Source organism: Macaca fascicularis, chromosome 4 (genome assembly GCF_037993035.2).
Source record: "Macaca fascicularis isolate 582-1 chromosome 4, T2T-MFA8v1.1".
Taxonomy (NCBI): domain Eukaryota; kingdom Metazoa; phylum Chordata; class Mammalia; order Primates; family Cercopithecidae; genus Macaca; species Macaca fascicularis.
Window position 1 is genome coordinate 113,151,392 of NC_088378.1, and position 18,487 is coordinate 113,169,878.

The window sequence follows — 18,487 nt, forward strand, 5'->3', positions numbered from 1 at the left end:
TTTCCCTTACTTATCTTCCCAAAGTAATTTCATCATAACTTTTTATTAGTCAATATTAATATTATATACACAAAGGCATTGCATGCTGTAATTTCAGAACACCAAAGATAAAATTGTAAAAGCATCCAGAAGAAATAAAAAAGAGACAAAACAAATCTAGGTCACGTGTAAGTAATCGGACTTCTCAACTTTAACATGGAATAGTAAAAAGTATTGTACCAAAGCTCTCAAAATTCTGATTAAAAGTCATTTTTTTCAGCCTAGACTTCTCCACCCAACCAATTAAGTATGAGACAACAATGTAAAAATTTCCAGTAACATAAATGTACAATACAATATCACATATGTAACATTCTTTCAAAAATATTAAATCTGAATGTAATTATGAGAATAATCAGACAAATACAGAATGTGGGGTGGTGTACAAAACAGTTGGTTTGGACCACTCAAAAAAGTCGGAAGCAATAAAAGGTTGGAGAACTATGCTAGCTCTAAAAACATTAAACAGATATAATCATCAAAGGCAATTCAAAATTCTTTATTGGGTTCTGATTTTTAAAAAATAGCTATGCAAGATTAAAATAGCTATAAAATTCATAAATACTTGGGACAATTTAACTAGGGAACATTTAACTAGGGACTTCACAGTAATGTGAAATTATTGTGATTTTTACGGAGTAATAATAATATATTTATGTAGAAGAATGTCCCTACACTCAGGAGATAAAAGCTGAAGTATTTGGGGATAAAATATCATGTTTCTGGAGCTAATTTGCAAATGGTTTCTTAAAAAAATGTATATATAAGGTAACACAAATAAGACAAAATGTCAATAATTGTTGAATCTAGGTGAAGGGTAGATGAGTTTCCATTGACCTCTTGTTCCAACTTTTGTATAATTGAAATTTATCACCAAAAAATAAAAACAGAAAAGCTACAGTGAGTAGGGGGGCAGTGTAAAGCTAAGCAAAAAAGAATCAAAATATTTTTCTCCAAAATGTCTCTTAATAGAGGTTATTGAAAGAGATGTTTCAGCAAGAAATTAAAGCAAGGAAAAGATGGAATCTGGCCAAAGGAAATTCAATACCAACGATAGTGAAAGAGGCCTTAGGAAAACACCTTGGCCTTCAGGCTTAGAAATTCATCAATGTGGACCAGAGTGCAATGACACAGTTCTTCCAGTCATAGTCTCCATGTTACACATAAAAACATTATGGATGAGCTGATGTCTTTGAATCTTAGAAATATTACTACTAGTTTAATATGACCATTGGGACAACTGATGGAGGCATTTCTAAATATTTGGAAAACCAAGAAAATAATAAGATGAATGAATAATTATCAACTTTGGAAGAAAGGAAAAGGTGTATGAGAATAAAAACAGAGTTATATTAAATAATTCATGTCATAAGAGGATACAATTATGTATTGTCACTCAATAATATTAATATTGACTAATAAAAAATTATGATGAAACTATATTGGGAAGATAAGTAAGGGAAATAATAGAACTAAATTTAACAACCTGAATGGACAGTCAATAGAAAATGACAAAATTTATAAATCCAACAACAATCACTTAGCTGTATTACTTAATAACACAAAAATAAATACTAAAATAATCAATGCAAATACTGAAAGAGAGCTGAAGGTTAAAGGAGAACATGACAAGGAACTACTATTTTGGGACATAAGCTTGTTTGTATTATTTCTAAATAATCTGCATGTAATTATTTTATAAATACTAAAATTAACTGTAGAACATTAAAACTTCATATGTAAATAATAGCATTATATAAAGGTTAAACCACATGAAAATGAAGAAATAAATAAAATTTTTAGAAGTTTGTTAAGTTGATAAATATATTAGTCTTTTCATTAAATGGACTTAAAAGTGTTAGCCAAGGTTAATGTCAAAGATTTCACATGTAGGTATTTTCTACTGAAACTCTTGAACACGATGAAGAGAGATTTGTAAGCCTCCAGAAATGAAAAGAATTTATGAAGTGGTAGGGTAGGGTGGAGGGTGGAATTGTATTCCAGGGAAAGAGATTCACCAGCACCAGGCACAGAAAACCTGAAGGTTTTTCCAGAAGTAGGGAATAATCGAGATGGATGGCTAGTGTTTAAAATTAATGACCACAAAGAGAAACAAAACTAAATCATTCAGAGTGATTGATAACTGGAGTGTATAATTACTAGCTTGTTTGAACATGCTGCTATGACAAATCTGCAGTAGCTTGTTAGTGTAATTTACTCGAGTAATAAATCTCATCACATAACATTATTTTACTTATTAGATTTAAAAATCATATAATGTACACATGTACACAAAGTCTTTTTTTTTTTCCTTTCTTTTTTTTTTTTTTTTTTTTTTGAGACAGAGTTTCACTCTTGTTGCCCAGGCTGGAGTGCAATGGCACAATCTCAACTCACTGCAACCTCTGCCTCCCAGGTTCAAGTGATTCCCCTGCCTTAGCCTCCTGAGTGACTGGGATTACAGGTGTACACCACCATGCCTGGCTAAATTTTTTTTGTATTTTTTAGTAGAGATGGGGTTTCGCCACGTTGGCCAGGCTGGTCTCGAACTCCTGACCTCAGCTGATCTGCCCACCTTGGCCTCGCCAAGTGCTGGGATTACAGGCGTGAGCCACCAGGCCCAACCACAAAGTCTTTATTTCACTTATTCTTTCCTTTTTTCTTCCCTCTTTTTTTCTTTTATTTATTTATTTTAATCAGCAATGACTCCATAATTTTTACTGAAAGCTGACTACAATTTAAGGATCCTGTAGTTTATAGTTTCTGTCTTAATTGTGATTATTAAAAGGAGAAGAAAAACTCCCAGTGGGGTAGTAACAAACATGTTAACACCACCATTAGGTTATCACAGTTGTTCTTGTATACCCAAATAGAAAAACTTATTTTGAATTTCTTAGTCATTATTATTGATGAAAATTGTAAATAAGTCTTAGATAAGTATTGCTGCTTCAGTGACATGCTGAGTTTAATAAACATTAATACCTGACCAATGAAATATTATTTAAGATTATTTGAGAATTATTAATCTAGTAAAATGTGATATGTGGTTACTTACCCAACATAAAATCTAAACCAAGATCACATTGTGTAAAATTGTGCTAACTGAAAATAGATCAAAGTTAATCAAATTGATTGCTAACAGGTGTTTCTACCACTTTTTGTCTCAGGGTTATGATGATGGTTACGGGGGTGAATATGATGACCAGACCTATGAAGCTTATGATAACAGCTATGCGACCCAAACACAAAGGTAAGGCATTTGCTATCTAAAGCAGCCTTCTCCGAATTATCTCTTATTAATTTTGTTTCTTGAATCTGAATGTCAATTATATCATGTGAGGATTTCTAGTAGTGTTTTTTCTCCATTATCTCTCTGAATTATTAAGTTGCTTACCAGACTGTGAGAGGTAAACTATAATAACCTTGCAACTGCAAACAAAGAAATAGTAGTGTGTCATTCTGAGACTAGATGATTATGGTAACCAATCAATTCATTAAATAAGCTTGCATTTAACTAAATGTTATTTTTAGATTTTTTAAAAAGACAATAATAAAAGTAAGGCACTTGTTCAATGTAGCTGTTTTTTCCCTAAAATGTCATATTGATTTGTAAAAGATAATAAAATGTCATTGGTACTCTGGAAAGAGGGAAATACTTGAAACATCTTAGGGAATCAAGCATTCCTTTGCTTTCTTGATAGATCTCATATTGATTGTTGAATATATCTCTTTAGACTGACCCAAAATTTGGGATATAAATGATTGTTTACTTCTTCAAAGTCAGATTTATTGAGATGTTATTTATATATAATGAAATTTACCCATTTAGAATATAGTTGTATATGTTTGGCAGATGCAAACTGCTGTGTAACGACCACCGAAGTTAAGATATAGAGCATTTTCACATCCAAAAATGCTTCTTCATGGCCCTTTGTAGTCAACTTCTACCTCATCCTCAGGCCCTGGAAACCAACTATCTGTTTTTCGTTACCACAGTTTTACCTTCTCTAGAACGTCTTGTAAGAAGAAGCAATACAATAATGTAATGTTTGAGTCTGGCTTTTATTTTTGTTAACTATGAATAAAATAGATGTAAAACAAATGCATTTTTAGAAGATTCAATCACCCACAGGTTTTCTTCTTTAAAATGTTATAAATTTCATAGGAAAATACAAGGGGCCTATGTGATAGTTAAGTGAGTCTCCCATTTATGTGATTGACAGAAGCCAATGGAACTTATTGTTGCAAAATCGTTATAGCATTGATCATTTATTGGCCAACTTTATTGGCACCGATGGAGACTTAATTAATAAACCTCCTTTAGGACTTAAGTAATATTTGAGTGAGGGGAAGTGGCAAAAAAGAAACAACTTTAAGGTCATTATAGATTAGAAGAAATCTACACGTATTGAGGAAGTTTGAGTTTTCCATGGCGTGAGTGACAGCACAGTAAAAGTATTGAAGGGAAATTTTATTTAGAGGGAATACTGTGGGCAATGAGAGATAAGTGTGAACTGATACCTTTAAAGCTAAGTATGACTTAAGTTATCACTGTAGAAATGACCATCACTGAAACTGAATAATTGGTTAATTTGTAGTAAGTTAAATAGAGAAGCCATCATGAGCCAAGAGCTTTTGCGGTAATATCTTAATTGTTCCAATTACATATTGGAAAACAACACAGTTATTTAGGCTTAGGGTAATTTTTGCATCACATTACAGATACTGAATAGAGTATTATATGCAAATTGGCTACATGTTTAGACCATCTGTGAAAATTTTCAATCAAATTGTTAGTTTATCATTATACATTAGCACATAAAAATAGTGATAACAAAGTTCCATAACTAGTTTCAGAAACCCTTGATAGAAAGTGTGGTTACCATACTCGACAAACACAATTAGAATAGACTAAAATAATTTCTTGATGCAGCTCTATAGAGCTACATTTAAAAAGAAGACATTTTGGAATAATTTTCTGAAAATGAGGGACTTTCTCTCTCTTATGGTGAGATTTAAGTGGGCTTAACTGACCCTAAGAAACAAGAAGAAAAATATGGGATTAAGATAATTTAGCTTTGAATATCTGAAAAATAAATATTGGAATTATTGAACACACACACACACACACACATAGTAATGGCTATATACAATAATTTTAGAATAAAACTTGCTTTAATAAAGTATAATTTATATGTAAAGGGACATTTTCTACACACTTCTGCTGTCTTCCCTGTCTCCTTTCCTATCAACTCAATTTTTGTAGCTAAATCCTTCCCATCCTTCCAGCCCCAGCTCAAAAACCAACTCTTCTAAAAAGTCTTTTCTTTATTGTGTTTTGGGGAATAATATGTTTCTGCCCTGAATTCCAATAGCACCATATATTTACTTTTCTATAGCATTTATTTCTCTGCCTTACGTTGAGATTATTTGTGTACATGTCCCTTATCACTTTCACTATTTGTTCCAAATCCTTTTCTAATACAGCCTCATGTCTTTCACAATACCAGGTACGAGGTCTTTCATGGGATACGCACTGAAGGGATAATTGTTGAGTATGTGAATATCGAGCCTAATATGTTCTACACTATGGGGATACAAAATAAGAGCCTCATTCCTCAAAGAGAATAAAAAAATCAGAATTACATATATCATATTTACTGACAGAATATTTATGTGCTTCTCTGATACTTTACTGTTAAGCCAGAGGGACAAAGAAAGTAGGTGATGCAATTAGTTGCAGTGATGCTAATGTCTATATTACAATAATGATAAAATGCCTATTTTGGTCAAAATTATATCCTCAATACTAGTACGGTTTCTGGAACACTAGAGGTTCTCAATAAAGATTTGTTGAATAAATACATGAAAAATGAGTAAATGCATTAATTAGTAAACTATTTTTTCAGAAAACTCTGTGAAAAATATTTTTTTTTAATATCATGCCATTTTCTAATTGAAATAGATACACACACTAGAGTTCTTATTAGGTAAGATGTTTAATGCCTGCCTTTAGATTTTTTAAAATCAATTGTATTTTATCAAAATTAAATTTTGTTCTCTAAAAGACACTGTTAGTAAATAAAATGGCAAGCTACAAGCTGTGAAGCAATATTAGCAAAATATCTATTTCTAAAGAATATCTTTGATTGTATCCAAAATATGTAAAAACTACTAAAACCTTAGAATCAGATAAATAACCTGACTTTTTAAAAAATGGGCAAAAAATTTGAAAGACATTTCACCAAAGAAGATATACAAATTGCAAGTAAGAATCTAAAACATGTTCAACATCATTATTCATTAGGAAATTTGAAATTAAAACCACAATTAGATACTAGTACAGATTGTGGAATGGCTAACACTGAACAGATTGAATTATCAAATGTTAGTGAGGATGTGGAGCAACAGCAATGCTCATATATTGCTGATAGGGATGTAATACTGTAAACCACTTTGGAAAACAACTAGGCAGTTGCTTATGAAGTTGACCTACATTTACCATATGACCCAGCAACTCTTCTGTTCAGTATTTACCCAAGTGAAATGAAAACATTCATCTGTCGTGGAGGTTTGTTGTACAGATTATTTCATCACCCAGGTTTTAAGCCTCATACCATCAGTTCTTTTTCCTGATTCTCTCCCTCCTCCTGAAGGTCAAAAGGCCCCAGTGTATGTTGTTCACCAATGTGTGCCCATGTGTTCTCATCATTTAGCTTCCACTTATAAGTGGGAACATGTGGTATTTTGTTTTCTGTTCCTGTGTTAGTTTGCTAAGGATAATGGCCCCCACTTCCATCCATGTGCCTGCAAAGGACATGATCTTGTTCTTTTTTATGGTTGCATTGTATTCCGTGGTGTATACCTACCACATTTTCTTCATTCCGTCTATCAGTGATGGGCATTTAGGTTGATTCCATGTCTTTGCTATTGTGACTAGTGCTGCAATAAACATATACATGCATGTGTTTTTATAATAGAATGATTTATATTCCTTTGGGTATATGCCCAGTAATGGGATTGATGGGTAGAGTGGTATTTTTGACTTTAGGTCTTTGAGGAATCATTACATTGCCTTTCACAATGGCTGAACTAATTTAATAATAAGCCTTCACTTATATTCCTGAATGTAAAAGTTTTTTTAAAAAGAAAATATAGTAATAAAGAAGAAGATAAATACAGCCACCCAGAAATAGCTGTTGTGAACATTTTTGGAGTATCTGTTTATCAATGTGTCATCTTTTTATCTATCTTTCATGTGTGTTAATACATCTACCTATATTTGAAATCATATACTACAAACTGTTTTTAAATTTAATTTTAACTCACCAGCACATAAGAACATCTATCTATGTTAATAAATACATGTCTACAACATAATCTTTAATGGCTGTAGATTGTTTCATTGTATGATTGGATCACAATATAATCATTCTAGTACAGTTAAATGTTTAACTTATTTTTAATTATTTATAACTCTAAACAAATATAATATATGATTAATATCTTTGTAGCTAAATCTTTTTTTTTTTCTTCAACTTTTTTTTAAATTCAGGGGTCCATGTGCAGGATGTTCAGGTGTATTACATAGGTAAACAAGTACCATGACGGTTTGCTGCGCAGATTATCCCATTACCTAGGTATTAAGCCCAGCATCCATTAGTTATTCTTCCTGATGCCCTCTCTCCCTCCACAGCCCCCCTCCAAGAGGCCCCAGTGTGTCTTGTTCCCGCCGTGCGTCCATGTGTTCTCATCATTTAGCTCCCCCTTAATAAATGAGAACATGTGGTTTTTGGTTTTCTGTTCCTGCATTAGTTTGCTGAGGATAATGGCTTCCAATTTCATCCATGTCCCTGCAAAGAACAGGATCTCATTCCTTTTTATGGCTGCTTAGTATTCCATGGTGTATATGTACCACATTTTCTATATCCAGTCTATCATTGTTGGGCGATTAGGTTTAGGTTGATTCCATGTCTTTGCTATTGTGAATAGTGTGGCAGTGAACATATGTGTGCATGTATCTTTATAATAAAATGATTTATGTTACTCTGGGTATATACCCAGTAATAGGATTGCTGGGTCAAATGGTATTTCTGCTTCTAGGTCTTTGAGAAATCAACCCACTGTCTTCCACAACAGTTGAACTAATTTATGCTCCCACCAACAGTGTAAAAGTGTTTCTTTTTGCCTGCAACTTCACCAGCATCTGTTGTTTTTTGGCTTTTTAATAATAGCAATTTTGACTCGTGTGAAATGTTATCCATTTTGGTTTCAATTTTTCTCTAATGATCAGTGATGTTGAGCTTTTTTCATGTTTCTTGGTCACATATATGTATTCTTTTTGAGAAGCATCTGTTCAGGTCCTTTGCCCAGTTTTTAATGGGGTTGTTTGTTTTTTTCCTGTAAATTTGTTTAAGGTCCTTGTAGACTCTGGATATTAGACCTTTGACAGATGGATAGGTTGCAAAATTTTTCTTCCATTCTGTAGACTGTCTGTTCATTCTGATGATAGCTTCTTTTGCTGTGAAGAAGAAGCTCTTTAGTTGGATATCTTTTGTCAATTTTTGCCATTGTTGCAATTTGCTTTTGGCATTTTCCAAAAAACCAACTCCTGGATTCATTTATTTTTTGGAGGTTTTTTTGTGTCTCTATCTCCTTCAGTTTTGCTCTGATCTTAGTTATTTCTTGCCTTCTGCTAGCTTTTGAATGTGTTTGCTCTTGCTTCTCTAGTTCTTTTAATTGTGATGTTAGAGTGTCAATTTTAGATCTTTCCAACTTTCTCTTGTGGGCATTTAGTGCTATAAATTTCCCCCTACACACTGCTTTAAATGTGTCCCAGAGATTCTGGTATGTTGTCTCTTTGTTCTCATTGGTTTCAAAGAACTTCTTTATTTCTGCCTTCATTTCATTATGTACCCAGTAGTCATTCAGGAGCAGGTTGTTCAGTTTCCATGTAGTTGAGCGGTTTTGATTGAGTTTCTTAGTCCTGATTTCAAGTTTGATTGCACTGTGGTCTGAGAGACAGTTTGTTATAATTTCTGTTCTTGTACATTTGCTGAGGAGTGCTTTACTTCCAATTATGTGGTCAATTTGGAATAAGTGCGATGTGGTGCTGAGAAGAATGTATATTCTGTTGATTTGGGGTGGAGAGTTCTGTAGATGTCTATTAGGTCCCCTTGGTGCAGAGATGAGTTCAATTCCTGGATATCCTTGTTAACTTTCTGTCTCGTTGATCTGTCTAATGTTGACAGTGGGGTGTTGAAGTCTCCCATTATTATTGTATGGGAGTCTAAGTCTCTTTGTAAGTCTCTAAGGACTTGCTTTATGAATCTGGGTGCTCCTGTACTGGGTGCATATATATTTAGGTTAGTTAGCTCTTCCTGTTGAATTGATCCCTTTACCATTATGTAATGGCCTTCTTTGTCTCTTTTGATCTTTGATGGTTTAAAGTTTGTTTTATCAGAGACTAGGATTGCAACCCCTGCTTTTTTTTTTTTTTTTTTTTTGTTCTCCATTTGCTTGGTAGATCTTCCTCCATCCCTTTATTTTGAGCCTATGTGTGTCTCTGCATGTGAGATGGATCTCCTGAATACAGCAAACTGATGGGTCTCGACTCTTTATCCAGTTTGCCAGTCTCTGTCTTTTAATTGGACCATTTAGTCCATTTACATTTAAGGTTAATATTGTTATGTGTGAACTTGATCCTGTCATTATGATATTAACTGCATTTTCGTCATGAAATCTTTGCCTGTGTCTATGTCCTGAATAGTATTGCCTAGCTTTTCTTCTAGAGTTTTTATAGTTTGGATTTTACATGTAAGTATTTAATCTATCTTGAGTTAATTTTTGTATATGGTGTAAGGAAGGGGTCCAGTTTCAATTTTTTCCATATGGCTAGCCAGTTCTACCAGAACCATTTATTAAGTAGGTAACCTTTTCCTCATTGCTTGTTTTTGTCAGGTTTGTTGCAGATCAAATTATAGGTGTGTGGTCTTATTTCTAAGTTATTTATTCTATTCCATTGTTCTATGTGTTTGTTTTTGTACCAGTATTGTGCTGTTTTGGTTACTTTAAACTTGTAGTATAGTTTGAATTCAGGCAGCGTGATGCCTCCAGCTTTGTTCTTTTTGTTTAGGATTGTCTTGGCTATTCAGGCTTTTTTTTTGGTTCCATATTAATTTTAAAATATTTGTTCTAATTATGTGAAGAATATCAATGGTAGTTTAATGGGAATATCATTGAATCTATAAATTACTTTGGGCAGTATGGTCATTTTCATGATATTGATTCTTCCTATCCATAAGCATGGAATGTTTTTCCATTTACTGCTTCCTCTCTGATTTCCTTGAACAGCAGTTTGTAGTTCTCCTTGAAGAGATCCTTCACTTCCCTTGGTACCTGTATTTCTAGATATTTTATTCTTTTTGTAGCAGTCATGAATGGGAGTTCATTCATGATTTGGCTCTTTGCTTGTCTATTGTTGGTGTATAGGAATGCTAGGGATTTTTGCACACTGATTTTGTATCTTGAGGCTTTGTTGAAGTTGCTTATTAGATTAAGAAGCTTTTTGGCTTAGATGATGGGTTTTCTGGATATAGGATTATGTCATCTGTAAATACAGTTAGACTTCTTCTCTCCCTATTTGAATATGCTTTATTTCTTTCTCCTGCCTGATTGCCCTGGCCAGAACTTCCACTACTAAGTTGAATAAGAGTGGTGAGAGAAGGCATCCTTGTTTTCTGCCAGTTTTTCAGGGAAATGCTTCCAGGATTTGCCCATTTAGTATGATATTAGCTGTGGGTTTTTTGTATCTGACTTATTTCGAGGTATGTTCCTTCAATACCTCATTTATTGAGAGTTTTTAAAATGAGGGGATGTTGAATTTTATTGGAGCCCTTTTCTGCATCATTAGTTCTGTTTATGTGATGAACCAAATTTATTGATTTTTGTATGTTGAACCAACCTTGCATCCTGGGGATGAAGCCTCTTGGATTATGGTAAATACGTTTTTTGATGTGCTGCTGGACTCAGTTTTCCAGTATTTTATTGAGGATTTTTGCATTAATGTTCATCAGGGATATTGGCCTGATGTTTTCTTTGTTTGTTGTATATCTGCCAGGTTTTGGCATTGGGATGATGCTGGCCTCATAGAATGAGTTAGGGAGGAGTCTCTCCTTTTCAATTTTTTGGAATACTTTCAGTATGCTACCAGCTCATCTTTGTACCTCTGGTAAAATTCAGCTGTGAATCTATCTGAGATTCTGGTCCTGAGATATTTTTGGTTTGTAGGCTATGTATTACTACCTCAATTTCGGAACTCGTTATTGGTCTATTAAGGGATAAAATTTCTTCCTGGCTTAGTCTTATGAAGGTATATGTGTCCAGGAATTTATCGATTTCTTCTAGATTATCTAGGTGTTTATAGTATTTTCTGATGGTTGTTTGTATTTCTGTGGGGTCAGTGGTGATATTCCCCTTAACATTTCTGATTGTGTTTATTTGATTATTTTCTCTTTTCTTCTTTTTTAGTCTAGCTAGCAGTTTATCTATTTTTTTAATGGTTCAAAAAACCAGCTCCTAGATTCATTGATTTTCTGAAGGGCTTTTCATGTCTCTTTCTCCATCAGTTCCACTTTGATCTGGGTTATTCCTGTCTCCTACTAACTTTGGGGTTTGTTTGCTTTTGGTTCTCTGGTTCTTTTAGTTGAGACATTAGGTTGTTAACTTGAGATATTTCTAGCTTTTAAATATGGGCATTTATTACTATAAATTTCCCTCTTAACACTGCTTTAGCTGTGTCCCAGAGATTCTGGTACATTGTCTCTTTGTTCTCATTAGTTTCAAAAAACTTCTTATTTACCCAAAAATCATTCAGGATGAGTTGTTCAATTTCCATGTAGTTGTGTGATATTTGGTGAATTTCTTAATCTTGAGATCGAATTTGATTGCACTGTGGTCTGAGACACTGTTATGATTTCGGTTCTTTTACATCTGCTGAGGAGTGTTTTACTTGATCATGTGCTCAGTTTTAGAATAATTGCCATGTTGCAATGAGAAGAATGTATATGCTCTTGTTTTGAGGTGGATATTTCTGTATATATCTACCAGGTCTACTTGATACAGAGCTGAGTTCAGGTCCTGAATATCTTTATTAATTTTCTGTTTAGATGATCTATCTAATATTGTCAGTGCAATGTTAAAGTCTCCCACTACTATCGTATGGGAGTCCTAAGTCTCCTTGTAGATCTGTAAGAACTTGCTTTATGAATCTGGATGCTCCTGTATTGAGTGCATATATATTTATGATAGTTAGCTCTTCTTGTTGAGTTGAACCCTTTACCATTATGTAATGCCTTTCTTTATCCATTTTGATCTTTGTTGGTTTGAAGTCTATTTTGTCAGAAACTAGGATTACAACCCCTGCTTTTTTCTGTTTTCCATTTGCTTGGTAAATTCTCCTCCATCCCTTTATTTTGAGCCTATGTGTGTCTTTGCACATGAGATGGGTCTCCTGAAGACAACATACCTATGGGTCTAGGCTCTTTATACAGCTTGCCATTCTGTGTCTTTTAATTGGGGCAATGAGTCCATTTACCTTTAAGATTATTATTGTTATATGTAAATTTGATCCTTTAATCATGACGCTAGCTGATTATTTTGCAGACTGTTCACACGGTTCCTTCATAGTGTCACTGGTCTGTACTTCAGTGTGTTTTTGCAGTGGCTGTTAATGGTTTTTCCTTTCCATATTTAGTGTATTTTTCAGGAGCTCTTGCAACACAGCTCTTGCAATCCTCTTGCAATGCAGGCTCTTGCAAATTCCCTCCACATTTGTTTGTCTGAAAAGGATCTTATTTCTCCATCACTTATGAAGCTTAGTTTGGTCAGATATGAAATTCTGGATTGGAAGTTCTTTTCTGTAACAATATTGAATATTGGCCCCCAATCCTTCTGGCTCATAGGGTTTCCACTGAGAGGTTCTCCATTAGTCTGATAGGCTTTGCTTTGCAGCTGACCTGGTCTTTCTGTCTGGCTTGCCTCTAAATTATTTTTCTTTCACTTCAGCCTTGGAAAATCTGATGATTATATGTCTTTGGGTTGATCTTCTCATGGAGTATCTTACTGGGGTTCTATACGTTTCGTGAATTTGAATGCTGGCCTGTGTAGCTAGATTGGGGAAGTTCTTCTGGATGATATTCAAGTTTTCCAACTTGGTTTCATTCTCCCTCTCTTTCAGGTACCCCAATCAGTCATAGGTTTGCTCTCTTAAATAATCCCATATTTCTCAGAGGTTTTATTCATTCTTTTTCCTTCTTTTTTCCCTATTCTTGTATGCCTATCTTATTTCAAAAGATAGTCTTCAAGCTCTGAGATTCTTTCATCCATTCAGTCTGTTCTGCTATTGATACTTGTGATTGCATTGTGAAGTTCTGGTATTGAGTTTTTCAGCTCCATCAGGTCAGTTATGTTCCTCTCTAAACTGGTTATTCTGCCTGTCAGCTTCTGTATTGTTTTTTGTTTGTTTGTTTGTTTGTTTTTGAGACGGAGTCTTGCTTTGTTGCCTGGCTGGAGTGCAATGCAGCTTCTGTATTGTTTTATTATAATTCTTAGCTTCTTTGCAATTGATGTACAGCTTGCTCCTTTAGCTTAGCAAAGTTTGTTATTACCCACCTTCTGAAGTCTACTTCTGTCAAGTCAGCCATCTCAGGCTCAGCCCAGTTCTTTGACCTTCCTGGGGAGGTGTTATGGTCATTTGAAGAAGAGGCTCTCTGGCTTTTTGAGTTTTCAGCATTTTTGCATTGATTCTTTTTCATCTTTGTGGGCTTATCTACCTTTGATCTTTGAGGTTGCTAACCTTTGAATGGGGTTTTTGTGGGTTCTTTTTGTTGATGTTATTGTTGTTTTCTGTTTGTTTGGTTTTTTTTTATTTTTATTTACAATCAGGCCACTCATCTGTAGTCCTGCTGCAGTTTGCTGGGGGTCTGCTCCAGACCCCAGTTGCCTCAGTTTTTCCCGTACCTGAAGGTATCACCAGTGAAAGCTGCAAAACATCAAAGATGCCAGCCTGCTTCTTCCTCTGGAAGCACTGTCCCAGGAGGATACTGACCTGATGAAAGCCCTAATGCACCTGTAGGAGGTGGCTGGAGACCCCTGTTGTGGGCTCTTACCCAGTGAGGTGGAATGGGATCAGGGATCTGCTTAAAGAAGCATCTGACTGCTTTTTGATAGAGCAGGTGTGCTGTGTTGGTGGGGACTCTTCCTCATCCACACAGTTTGTATTCTCTAAAGCTGGCAGGCTGGAACAGCTGAATCTACTGAACCACAGAGATGTCAGCTGTCCTTCCCAGGGAGCTCCATCCCAAAGAGAGATCAGATCTCTGTCCGCAGAACCCTTGCTGGAGTGGCTGAAGCCTCCCAGGGAGGTCCCGCCCAGTGAGGGGGAATGGATCAGGGTCCTCCTTAAATAGTCTGGCCACAATCCGGCAAGGTAGCTGTGCTGCATTGTGGGTAGCCCTTCCTCATCTGGACTGTTTGTATTCTCCAAACCCATAGGCAGGAGCAGCTGAGTCTACCAGGCCACAAAGAGAGTGGCCACCGGTCCACCCAGGAACTCAGTCCAGACTCAGGCCAACTCCAGCCTGTTGCCACTGGCTGGCTGGAATTCCAAGCCAGTGGGTCTTAACTTGTGAGGTGCTGTGAAAGTGGTGTCTGCAGAATGCTACTGCTTGACTTCCTGGATCCAGCCCCCTTCCTAGGGATATGTACAAATGGATCTCCCTTCTTGCCAGGGATCCTGGGACCAGAGTGTATAAAACTCCTGGGTCCCTGTGTGTGCCTCAGTGGCTGATCTGCCAAGACTCCACATAGCTCTGTGTATTGGACCCAAGGCTCTGGTTGTATGAGCTCACGAGGGGATCTCCGGATTCACTGGTTTCAAAGATCTGTGGGAGAAGCTGATTTCCCGGGTGGGGTTGCACAATCACTCAGCATTTCCCTTTGGTGGGGGTGAGGGTTTCTTTGGCACTGTGCTGCCATTGTCCCACGCTGCTTGTCTTCATTTTCCATGAGTTGAGTTGTTCGGCTAGTGAGTCCCAGTGAGAACCTGGATATTTCAGTTGAAGGTGCTGAATTCACTCACTGCTTTCATTCCTCTCTGTGAGTGCCGTGGACTGCAGCTGCTTTTAATCAGCTATATTCTCTGGTCTCCCTAGATTATTTCTTTTGGTCCAAATACACCAGCAGAAAGTAAGATTAGTGGTTCAGTTAAATAAGCACTTATTAAATTATTGTATCTGCCAGATAATATACTAACCATACAGTGACAATACTTATTTTTAATTTTTTAAATATATTTTAATATTTCCTTCTAAAAATACACACACATGTATACACATACATACTTAAACAAATATAAGTCGAGTAACAAGATGGTAATCAAATATGGGAATTAGGAGTGACAGGAAGTTCATTTTCTACAAGGATCAGTTTCGAATTTTCTTTCTTTTCAAGTTGTGGCTTTTTCGATAGACTGAAATGTAAGATTTGGACTGATGGAGGGAAATGTTTTCTAAAGAAGTAAAATAAAGAGAAATATATAATTATAATCATCCTCCAGCGTTTACAAACAATATTAATATTATTTTAGCATGGTCGCAGTCTAAATCAGAAGAAATGCTGTTTTTGAATTGTGAAAGTAAAACAGTAGAATATGTGTGACTTAGCAGAACTAAGATAAAAGATAAAAATCTTTAGAGAAAATGGTCTTTAATTGACTAGTTAGCATAGGTGAACACAGACTTTGTGAGATTATAAAACAGAATCTGGCAGATGCCTAAATGGAATAATTATATCATCCTCAGTAGAGATTCTAGAGGAGGTTCACAAGGTAACAACCCTACAAAGGTTCACCTGAAGTTCAGCAGCTATAACAACTTTAATTAATCCCCAGTTATCTTGCAAGATATTGTTAGTTCAGGAAAATTTTAAATTGATCAGAAAAGGTGCTTCACCAAAGAATCCTCAAGAGGCAGCTTAACTGAATGACATTAATGACTGGTAAAGATGACAATGATATAAGGGGTCTCTGACCATCATCTTTTTCTCTCACCCTGTGTCTATGAGGAGAAAAAGGTAAGAAACAAATTGATAGGTTTATTATGCAAGCTTCAAATTGTAGGGCTAGTATTACAGTTTCCAGGGAAACTCACATACTTAAAGTTTTGGCTTAAGACAAGTTACTTCCTGGTATTAACACCTTTACTTGAACCAAACATTTAAATTCTGTTCATGTTCTGATATGGTTTTTTTTTTTTTAACATACTCCTCAAAGACATTAACATTTTCAAAGATCAAGCTTCTGAAATCGTGGAAACTCACAAGATTTTTCAGCATTTCCCAATGTCCAAATTTAAAAAAAAAAAAAAAAAAAACCAACTCTACCAAACCAAATTATACATGTAGAAAAAAAGTGATTTTCATTTACTTAGATATGAGTGATAATATTGCAAATAAAAGCAAAAGACCAAGTCAGATCTTTGATTCTAATAGTAATTTAATTTAGATGTGAAATGTTAAAAATTTATAATCTTCCAATGTAAACTTTTAACTGTAGATTGGTATAATGGGCAAAATATTAAAATGGAAGTCTTTGCTTTTCTTAAATAATGAATCAGGTGAGGAACTCACACAACCTAGGAAAAGAAGCCTCCCTTCTGTGGAGAATGTACTAGGAGAGCAAAGATGTATAGATGTAGATATAGATTAGATATAGATATAGATATAGATAGATATCTCACTCTGAAATATAAGGCATTAGTTACAAAGTTTTCTAGAATGAAGACCCTTTTGGAATATCTGTAGTTGTCAGGGATAAAACAGTAGGGGGAAAAATTAGACTTCTAAATTAGGATAATCTGTGGAGACTTTAATCAGGGAACTATTTTCAGTGGAAGAGTATTACAAGGAACAATTTAGTCCCCTGAAGATAGTATCCTTAAGGTGAGGTGCTCTACTACCAAAAACAGAAATGAAAGGGAAGCAGAGAAAGCTGTAAGAGAGGCCACCTGACAGGAACTGAGACCCTCTGCTTCAGAATGGCAACCATGGCCATCCTACAGGAGGAAGTACAGGGAGTTTGCACCCTGATCTCACTCTCCTTCCTCTGCCAGTCTCCTACCATTGCTCCCACTGGATGGACACATTAGGAAGCAGAGAAAAACTGATCCAATAGACGGTGTTGCCATTAGTCATCCTCTAGGGAGAGAACAGAATGGGGGCGAGAATGAAAGTGGGAAGGCAAATTACAAAGATCCAGCACAACATCTAAAATTTTTATCACACTTCAATAAGTAGTAATTGTGCATATTAGTGTCAGTTGCTTGAACATATAAATAATGATATGAAATTGTTACGGAAACAGTAATGCTTTTAACTGCAATGTATATTTTATTTATGAGAAAGCAAAAGAAATCAGAATATACAGTGAATATACATATCTACATTTGGTGGAAAGATAGGTTCTCCCTCACACAAACTTCTTAGCTCCTCAAGTGTCAGACCCTATAGGATGGGATCCACTGCTTTTTTTGCTCAAAGGCTACTTGGAGCTATTGGTTTATAATAGCTAACAATCATTTTGTGCTAGCTGCTACGCTAAGTGTTTGGAGATGTTTTATCTCATTTAATCCCTGCAACAACATATGAAGCAGGTATTTTTTTTTCTTCATTTTATATAAAGAAGTTTTAAATTTTAGAAATGTTAAGTGATTTTTCCAAGTATAATATGTTTAAATAGTAAATGTTGCATTTGAACCCACATCTGCCAACTCCACAGTGTTAGACATAAAGACCAACAGGTACTACTACCTGAAAATGTAAATTAATTCAGATGTCTGTTATGTACCGCAAAAAGCCAGAGAGAATATGCATTTAATACAAGAAAATAGGGAGCTATCTGCATGCTTTGCAAACAGTTCTGACCAAAAGATACTTCTGAGCAAGAAAAAAAGAAGAAATTATTTGTTTTTAGGCTATACGTTTAATATAAGCCCTTATATTTGATACTGAGTCTACAGAAATCCCTCTAATGAAAACTAAAGTAGGAGGCACTGTAGTTACCCAGTAACTTAATAAAAGTTATAATATTAAGTATATAACAGCTTGTCTTATTCATTTAAGTGGCACTGTTCACTATAAAGTCACTCACCCTCATTTTGTAATTTAATTCTCTTATGTCTCAATGCTATAGTCTATAATGAGATTGAATTTACAGAAGGTTATTGGATTTAAGTATTTTCCCACAGTTATTCTACAATTTACTTGTATTTTCCTGCCCTCTACAGACCTCTGCATGCATAAACAGTAGGTTTGATATTGTTTGAATTTACCATACCAGGATGAGAATTCAGCTCTCAATAAACACTGGATTTTTTTTTTCTCTCTTTTTTAG

General features: G+C 35.1%; 1 protein-coding gene across 23 annotated transcripts in view; it reads left to right on the forward strand.

The window, feature by feature from the left end:
• Positions 1 to 18,487, forward strand: part of KHDRBS2 (KH RNA binding domain containing, signal transduction associated 2) — a 634,276-nt gene that overhangs the window by 532,968 nt on the left and 82,821 nt on the right. For all 23 annotated transcript variants that reach the window (XR_010586373.2, XR_012434458.1, XR_012434459.1 and 20 more), the window contains exon 7: positions 3,207 to 3,289. Coding sequence is in view for 2 of the 23 variants with exons in the window: in XM_045391082.3 (XP_045247017.2) it covers positions 3,207 to 3,289 (83 nt within the window). In the remaining 21 variants the exon portion in view is untranslated. The remainder of the gene's footprint in view (positions 1 to 3,206; positions 3,290 to 18,487) is intronic.